This window comes from Oncorhynchus gorbuscha, linkage group LG15 (assembly GCF_021184085.1).
Source record: "Oncorhynchus gorbuscha isolate QuinsamMale2020 ecotype Even-year linkage group LG15, OgorEven_v1.0, whole genome shotgun sequence".
Lineage (NCBI taxonomy): Eukaryota > Metazoa > Chordata > Actinopteri > Salmoniformes > Salmonidae > Oncorhynchus > Oncorhynchus gorbuscha.
In genome coordinates this window covers 12281639-12291638 of record NC_060187.1, presented here as the reverse complement: position 1 = coordinate 12291638, position 10000 = coordinate 12281639, and the positions used below count along the sequence as shown (strand labels likewise).

The 10000-nt window shown below is 44.5% G+C and overlaps 1 protein-coding gene across 1 annotated transcript in view; it reads right to left on the bottom strand.

Annotated features, from left to right (window-relative positions):
* LOC123996463 (dentin sialophosphoprotein-like) overlaps positions 1 to 10000 on the bottom strand; it is a gene marked incomplete at its 5' end in the record, with an annotated part of 43887 nt that overhangs the window by 30283 nt on the left and 3604 nt on the right. Inside the window, 2 exons of the mRNA XM_046299832.1 lie at positions 1019 to 1055; positions 2451 to 4338. Coding sequence (XP_046155788.1) covers positions 1019 to 1055; positions 2451 to 4338 — 1925 coding nt within the window. The remainder of the gene's footprint in view (positions 1 to 1018; positions 1056 to 2450; positions 4339 to 10000) is intronic.

The window sequence follows — 10000 nt, the reverse complement described above, 5'->3', positions numbered from 1 at the left end:
AACTTGGTAGGGTCTAATACTACTGAAATAGCTGGGGAATGACAATAGGGCCTTATGCCAAACTTCTCCTCAAAACTACTAAATACAAGGAACATTCCCAGAAAAACCACACAGGGATACAATAATGTGTGTTTTCTTCCTTGGGGTGGGGGTGGGGGGGGGGGGGGGGGGGGTTAGGACCCAGGGGGCTTTAATCACAGAACCATTGGCAGAGCTGAAACGTCTGACAGTTCTTTAAGTCACGGCAGGAAGCTCATTACAGATTATTAAAGAGCTGTGCGTCAAGTAACGTGTAGGCCTGGCTACAGGAGATGTGTCCTGGACCTGTGCCTGTGCCTGGAGTTTAACTGCTGATACACAGGCCAGTCCACTGTACGGGAAATTACACAACACACATATGAATGACTTAAGCACCGTGCCAAACACACAGGAACAGGAACCGGGGGGCACATTCAAACACACAGGAACAGGAACCGGGGGGGCACATTCAAACACAGGAACAGGAGCCGGGGGCACATTCAAACACACAGGAACAGGAACCGGGGGGGCACATTCAAACACACAGGAACAGGAACCGGGGTGGCACATTCAAACACACAGGAACAGGAACCGGGGGCACATTCAAACACACAGGAACAGGAACCGGGGGCACATTCAACCACACAGGAACAGGAACCGGGGGCACATTCAAACACAGGAACAGGAGCCGGGGGGCACATTCAAACACACAGGAACAGGAACAGGAACCGGGGGGGCACATTCAAACACAGAGGCATTACATGTTAAGTCAGTAACAGCTGAATGGTCTTAACATGTCCTTGTACGGGCTGATGGGAGGGGTTAGGATAATAAAGTGAGAAGTGCTTCATCAAACAGGACAGGAGAAGAAGAACAGGATAAAAACCAATGATATACCTAGAGACCAGATAGGGGGAGGGGGGGAGAATCTAACTATTCAAAATATTGTGCTAAATGTCAGAGTCAGTGTGAATCCCCACTCACCAGTCATGTGTCCTACATTCTTGGGCTGGGCCTGCCGATCACCAGCATAGTGCCTGAAACAGGAGAGAGGCTTAAGTCAAACACACACATACACATTGTCTACCATCAACTCACATAGTTAGCACATCCAATAGACTGGGAAATAGTTTGACTCCCAATCTCCCAGACAAAACATATGAGTTTTTCTAAAACTGTATGATCTGAGTAGAGAGCCAGCCATTGTTTCCTGGTCAGGTTATGTGGTCAGGAACAAGTCCTGTGCCTACTCCCTATTTATGAAATATTACAAAAATATTAGCTTGAATGAATGGAGTTTAAACTACGTGGAACAGTGAGCGATGGACTGGAGACGTTGTCACTGCCCTGTTAGAGACACAGTGTTCCTATTCACACAGCAGTGCTGGAAACTAGCTGTGGTCAGAGACAGGACAGGCTGAAGTCACTCCATCCATCCATCCAATCACATCACCTGATCCTCTGAATCACGCAGGATGCATCCCAAATAGCACCCTCTTCCACTTATAGTGTATTACTTTTAACCAGTGCACTATATAGGGAATATGGTGCCATTTAGGACCCATACCAAGTCTCTTTATGTCTCCTGAAGCATCATCTGTTTATGTCTGTCTGTCTGTCTGTCTGTCTGTCTGTCTGTCTGTCTGTCTGTCTGTCTGTCTGTCTGTCTGTCTGTCTGTCTGTCTGTCTGTCTGTCTGTCTGTCTGTCTGTCTGTCTGTCTGTCTGTCTGTCTGTCTGTCTGTCTGTCTGTCTGTCTGTCTGTCTGTCTGTCTGTCTGTCTGTCTGTCTGTCTGTCTGTCTGTCTGTCTGTCTGTCTGTCTGTTTATGAGTCTGTCTTTGGTGGTAACTAAGGTAACGTTCCATGATGGGCCGGCCTTAAACTAAGGATCAGATTTTTTCCTGAGCACATCTCTTGACCACAAGACATGATGTGACTTGTCGGGTCATACGGTCCTGAAAAGCTCTCAGAGCCATAGCTAAGAAGCAGAACATTTTATTAGGCTCTGGTTAAAGCACCTGCTAAAACCAGTCAACATCCAACTGCAACCCAACCAAACAAATTGGGCTGATGTGTTTTTATACAAGCACATACTGACTAAACCACACATTCATAAATACAAGGGTATTTTTGTCACCTTTATTTAACCAGGTAGGCAAGTTGAGAACAAGTTCTCATTTACAACTGCGACCTGGCCAAGATAAAGCACAGCAGTTCGACACATACAACAACACAGAGTTACACATGGAGTAAAACAAACATACAGTCAATAATACAGTAGAAAAAAGAAAAAATCTACATACAGTGAGTGCAAATGAGGTAGGATAAGGGAGGTAAGGCAATAAATAGGCCATGGTGGCGAAGTAATTACAATATAACAATTAAACACTGGAATGGTGGATGTGCAGAAGATAAATGCGCAAGTAGAGATACTGGGGTGCAAAGGAGCAAGGGTTAAGGAGCTATCAGAGCTGTCAGAGCTATCAGAGATATCAGAGCTGTCAGAGATATCAGAGATATCATAGCTATCAGAGCTGTCAGCGATATCATAACTATCATAACTATCAGAGCTGTCAGAGATATCAGAGATATCAGAGATATCATAGCTATCAGAGCTGTCAGCGATATCAGAGATATCAGAGATATCAGAGCTATCAGAGCTATCAGAGCTGTCAGCGATATCAGAGCTATCAGAGCTGTCAGCGATATCATAACTATCAGAGCTGTCAGCGATATCATAACTATCAGAGCTGTCAGCGATATCATAACTATCAGAGCTGTCAGCGATATCAGAGCTATCAGAGCTGTCAGCGATATCATAACTATCAGAGCTGTCAGCGATATCATAACTATCAGAGCTGTCAGCGATATCATAACTATCAGAGCTGTCAGAGCTATCATAACTATCAGAGCTGTCAGCGATATCATAACTATCATAACTATCAGAGCTGTCAGCGATATCATAACTATCATAACTATCAGAGCTATCAGCGATATCAGAGCTATCAGCGATATCAGAGCTATCAGCGATATCATAACTATCAGAGATATCACAGCTATCAGAGCTATCAGAGCTATCAGCGATATCATAACTATCAGCGATATCAGAGCTATCGGAGCTATCAGAGATATCAGAGCTATCAGAGCTATCAGCGATATCATAACTATCAGAGATATCAGAGCTATCAGAGCTATCAGAGCTATCAGAGCTATCAGAGCTATCAGCGATATCATAACTATCAGAGCTGTCAGCGATATCATAACTATCAGAGCTGTCAGCGATATCAGAGCTATCAGAGATATCAGAGCTATCAGAGATATCAGAGCTATCAGAGCTATCAGCGATATCATAACTATCAGAGATATCAGAGCTATCAGAGCTATCAGAGCTATCAGCGATATCATAACTATCAGAGCTGTCAGCGATATCATAACTATCAGAGCTATCAGCGATATCATAACTATCAGAGCTATCAGAGCTATCAGAGCTATCAGAGCTATCAGAGCTATCATAACTATCAGAGCTGTCAGCGATATCATAACTATCAGAGCTGTCAGCGATATCAGAGCTATCAGAGATATCAGAGCTATCAGAGATATCAGAGCTATCAGAGCTGTCAGCGATATCATAACTATCAGAGATATCAGAGCTATCAGAGCTATCAGAGCTATCAGCGATATCATAACTATCAGAGCTGTCAGCGATATCATAACTATCAGAGCTGTCAGCGATATCAGAGCTATCAGAGATATCAGAGCTATCAGAGATATCAGAGCTATCAGAGCTGTCAGAGATATCATAACTATCAGAGCTGTCAGCGATATCAGAGCTATCAGAGATATCAGAGCTATCAGAGATATCAGAGCTATCAGAGCTGTCAGAGATATCATAACTATCAGAGCTGTCAGAGATATCATAACTATCAGAGCTGTCAGAGATATCATAACTATCAGAGCTGTCAGCGATATCATAACTATCAGAGCTGTCAGCGATATCAGAGCTATCAGAGATATCAGAGCTATCAGAGATATCAGAGCTATCAGAGCTATCAGCGATATCATAACTATCAGAGATATCAGAGCTATCAGAGCTATCAGAGCTATCAGCGATATCATAACTATCAGAGCTGTCAGCGATATCATAACTATCAGAGCTGTCAGCGATATCAGAGCTATCAGAGATATCAGAGCTATCAGAGATATCAGAGCTATCAGAGCTGTCAGAGATATCAGAGCTATCATAGCTATCATAGATATCATAGCTATCAGAGCTATCAGAGCTGTCAGCGTGTTGACAGAACATCTCACAGAAACACCAGTGCTCATAGGATATTCAACAGGGATCATTTGGTCGAACACAAGAGCCTGGCCACACATTAGGTTGTAAACAATCCTTTAACTGAGTGAAGAGGCTTGTAAACAACAACACTCTGAGTGAGTAAGGATCACATGGACACAGTGGACGACATCACTAGAGGCTGATACCAGTAACAGTGGATGACATCACTAGAGGCTGGTAACAGTGGATGACATCACTAGAGGCTGATACCAGTAACAGTGGATGACATCACTAGAGGCTGATACCAGTAACAGTGGATGACATCACTAGAGGCTGATACCAGTAACAGTGGATGACATCACTAGAGGCTGATACCAGTAACAGTGGATGACACCACTAGAGGCTGATACCAGTAACAGTGGATGACATCACTAGAGGCTGATACCAGTAACAGTGGATGACATCACTAGAGGCTGATACCCTCTGGAACTATGATATAGCACTGTGGAGAGAGACAGGACAGGGGAACCCTCTGGAACTATGATATAGCACTGTGGAGAGAGACAGGACAGGGGATAAACCCTCTGGAACTATGATATAGCACTGTGGAGAGAGACAGGACAGGGGATAAACCCTCTGGAACTATGATATAGCACTGTGGAGAGAGACAGGACAGAGGAACCCTCTGGAACTATGATATAGCACTGTGGAGAGAGACAGGACAGGGGATAAACCCTCTGGAACTATGATATAGCACTGTGGAGAGAGACAGGACAGGGGATAAACCCTCTGGAACTATGATATAGCACTGTGGAGAGAGACAGGACAGGGGATAAACCCTCTGGAACTATGCTATAGCACTGTGGAGAGAGACAGGACAGGGGAACCCTCTGGAACTATGATATAGCACTGTGGAGAGAGACAGGACAGGGGATAAACCCTCTGGAACTATGATATAGCACTGTGGAGAGAGACAGGACAGGGGATAAACCCTCTGGAACTATGATATAGCACTGTGGAGAGAGACAGGACAGGGGATAAACCCTCTGGAACTATGCTATAGCACTGTGGAGAGAGACAGGACAGGGGAACCCTCTGGAACTATGATATAGCACTGTGGAGAGAGACAGGACAGGGGATAAACCCTCTGGAACTATGATATAGCACTGTGGAGAGAGACAGGACAGGGGATAAACCCTCTGGAACTATGATATAGCACTGTGGAGAGAGACAGGACAGGGGATAAACCCTCTGGAACTATGATATAGCACTGTGGAGAGAGACAGGACAGGGGAACCCTCTGGAACTATGATATAGCACTGTGGAGAGAGACAGGACAGGGGATAAACCCTCTGGAACTATGATATAGCACTGTGGAGAGAGACAGGACAGACTCTGGACCCTGATCTCTCTTTTGAAGAACACATCAAGACCATTTCGAGGACAGCTTTTTTCCATCTACGTAACATTGCAAAAATCAGAAACTTTCTGTCCAAAAATGATGCAGAAAAATTAATCCATGCTTTTGTCACTTCTAGGTTAGACTACTGCAATGCTCTATTTTCCGGCTACCCGGATAAAGCACTAAATAAACTTCAGTTAGTGCTAAATACGGCTGCTAGAATCCTGACTAGAACCAAAAAATTTGATCATATTACTCCAGTGCTAGCCTCTCTACACTGGCTTCCTGTCAAAGCAAGGGCTGATTTCAAGGTTTTACTGCTAACCTACAAAGCATTACATGGGCTTGCTCCTACCTACCTCTCTGATTTGGTCCTGCCGTACATACCTATACGTACGCTACGGTCACAAGACGCAGGCCTCCTAATTGTCCCTAGAATTTCTAAGCAAACAGCTGGAGGCAGGGCTTTCTCCTATAGAGCTCCATTTTTATGGAACGGTCTGCCTACCCATGTCAGAGACGCAAACTCGGTCTCAACCTTTAAGTCTTTACTGAAGACTCATCTCTTCAGTGGGTCATATGATTGAGTGTAGTCTGGCCCAGGAGTGGGAAGGTGAACGGAAAGGCTCTGGAGCAACGAACCGCCCTTGCTGTCTCTGCCTGGCCGGTTCCCCTTTTCCACTGGGATTCTCTGCCTCTAACCCTGTTACGGGGCTGAGTCACTGGCTTGCTGGGGCTCTCTCGTGCCGTCCCTGGGGGGGGTGCGTCACCTGGGTGGGTTGATTCACTGTTGTGGTCGGCCTGTCTGGGTTCCCCCCTTGGGTTGTACCGTGTCGGAGATCTTTGTGGGCTATACTCGGCCTTGTCTCAGGATGGTAAGTTGGTGGTTGAAGATTTCCCTCTAGTGGTGTGGGGGCTGTGCTTTGGCAAAGTGGGTGGGGTTATATCCTTCCTGTTTGGCCCTGTCCGGGGTGTCCTCGGATGGGGCCACAGTGTCTCCTGACCCCTCCTGTCTCAGCCTCCAGTATTTATGCTGCAGTAGTTTATGTGTCGGGGGGCTAGGGTCAGTTTGTTTATCTGGAGTACTTCTCCTGTCCTATTCGGTGTCCTGTGTAAATCTAAGTGTGCTTTCTCTAATTCTCTCCTTCTCTCTTTCTTTTCTCTCTCTCGGAGGACCTGAGCCCTAGAACCATGCCCCAGGACTACCTGACATGATGACTCCTTGCTGTCCCCAGTCCACCTGGCCATGCTGCTGCTCCAGTTTCAACTGGCCTGGGCCCTAGGACCATGTCCCAGGACTACCTGACATGAGGACTCCTTGCTGTCCCCAGTCCACCTGGCCATGCTCCTGCTCCAGTTTCAACTGTTCTGCCTTACTATTATTCAACCATGCTGGTCATTTATGAACATTTGAACATCTTGGCCACGTTCTGTTATAATCTCCACCCGGCACAGCCGGAAGAGGACTGGCCACCCCACATATGCTCTCTCTAATTCTCTCTTTCTTTCTCTCTCTCGGAGGACCTGAGCCCTAGGACCGTGCCCCAGGACTACCTGACATGATGGCTCCTTGCTGTCCCCAGTCTACCTGACTGTGCTGCTGCTCCAGTTTCAACTGTTCTGCCTTATTATTATTTGACCATGCTGGTCATTTATGAACATTTGAACATCTTGGTCATGTTCTGTTATAATCTCTACCCGGCACAGCCAGAAGAGGACTGGCCACCCCACATAGCCCGGTTCCTCTCTAGGTTTCTTCCTAGGTTTTGGCCTTTCTAGGGAGTTTTTCCTAGCCACCGTGCTTTTACACCTGCATTGTTTGCTGTTTGGGGTTTTAGGCTGGGTTTCTGTACAGCACTTTGAGATATCAGCTGACGTACGAAGGGCTATATAAATAAATTTGATTTGATTTGATAAACCCTCTGGAACTATGATATAGCACTGTGGAGAGAGACAGGACAGGGGATAAACCCTCTGGAACTATGATATAGCACTGTGGAGAGAGACAGGACAGAGGAACCCTCTGGAACTATGATATAGCACTGTGGGGAGAGACAGGACAGGGGATAAACCCTCTGGAACTATGATATAGCACTGTGGAGAGAGACAGGACAGAGGAACCCTCTGGAACTATGATATAGCACTGTGGGGAGAGACAGGACAGGGGATAAACCCTCTGGAACTATGATATAGCACTGTGGAGAGAGACAGGACAGGGGAACCCTCTGGAACTATGATATAGCACTGTGGAGAGAGACAGGACAGGGGAACCCTCTGGAACTATGCTTGTATACACAGCATATGAGCATGTGTGTGCGGTGTGTGTGTTCTAGAATAAGCCCTATGTCCATTCAGACAGACCACCAGGCCATTACCACGACAACAACAACAGTAGGACTTCCCACAGAGCAGGCCTGACTCATCAGCACCTGCCCTGGGGGCCATCAGGGAAGTCTGAGCCATCAACATGATGAAAAGAATACACTTCAATAATTTCATCATGATTACACCAAGTACTGCAAATAGTATCTTTCTTTTTGTATTGTTGCCACAAATGTTTCTATTTGTTATCAAACAGAGTCCTTCTAGAAACAAACCTTCCAGGTAGATAAAACGAATCATCCAATCACTGATCTGGCTGATGATCCAATAAACCTGATGATTTGATCTGACTGTGTGTCTCCCATGTGAGTGATTACATTGATTAATTTAGTGTGATAACCTTGTCTTTAGATTAACACAACAACACAAAGTTTTCTATATTAAAAAGAATCACCAAACCGCTCAAGGACAAAATGTCAAACTGAATAGTTTTCCTAAACATCACAGTTAACTACACATTACTCTGTTTAGTCCACATGTACACTCCCTTACTTATTTATTTGGACAGTGAAGATAAAACGTTTAATTTGGCTCTATATGCCAGCCTTTTGGATTTGATATCAAATGTTTTCTATGAGGCGACAGTACAGAATGTCACCTTTTATTTGAGGGCATTTTCATTGATATCTGTTTTACTGTTTCTAAATGAAGTAACTATATGTACATGTATCTAGTCCCCCCGTTTAATGATTTCATAAGTATTTGGAAAAATGTACTTGTAGTGTATTAAAGTAGTCAAAAGTTTAGTGTTTGGTCCCATATTCCTAGCACACAATGACTACATCAAGCGTAAGACTACGAACTTGTTGGATGTATTTGCAGTTTAAGTTGCGTTTCGGATTATGTTGTTAGTGGTAAATAATGTATTGTGTCATTGTGGAGTCCCTTTTATTGTACATAAGAATAGAAGATATTTCTGAACACTTCTGCATTCATGTAGATTTAACCATGATTATGGATAATCATGAATGAATCATGAATAATGATCCGTGAGAAGGTTACAAAGGAACAAAGATCATATAACCCTTTTCTTATTTACAATAAAATGGACTCCAAAATGACACAATACATAATTGACCATTCAGTTTCTACTGGGTACAACATAATCCAAAACACAACCAACACCAACTGCAAATGCATCCAACAAGTTTGGAGAGTAACACAATTGATGAATTTTGTACAAAATACTAAACTTCTGACTAAATGTAATACACTATAAATTAATTTGTCCAAATACTTCTGACACCGTAAAATGGTGGGACTATAAATGAAATTAATTCATTTCTAAATGGTAAAACAGACATGTATGAAAATACCCTGGAGTACTATCGCCTCATATAAAACACTTTATCTCAAATCCAAAGTACAGAGACAAATTAAAAGTTTAAGCTTCACTGTATATCGTTGGCAGCACTTGAATACCTTACCTGCCCCTGTACAGAAATCTACTCATCTCCAGTCCGAACCAATCAACCAGCCAAACGTTCACGGTATATCAAAATGAAACAGACTCAACAAGCACAACGGGGTTTCCTGAGCAGAGGACTAAAACTGCAGGGGTTGCCATCATCTCCCTCCAGACTGGTAGTATCTCCTCAAAGGTCACTTCAGTTCAGTTGAGCTCAGTAAGGTCCTCCTCAGTCCTGTTCCAGTCCAAAGAATAGAGACTAGAGACAGGCAGTTTGGCCTCACAGATCCCTGAGGACACAGGGCTCCAGTCTGTCATTTGACGTGGCAGGCCGGCCAGAGAGAGACAGGGTTCCAGCCAAACACAGAGGTCCTCTTTACGCACACATACACACACACATACACACACACACACACATACTGGGAGGAGTAGTGGTAAACAGCACAGGAGCAAAGGTACACACAGACTCAGAGAGAGAGGGAGGAAGAGGGAGAGAGTGTGTGTGTGCTTCA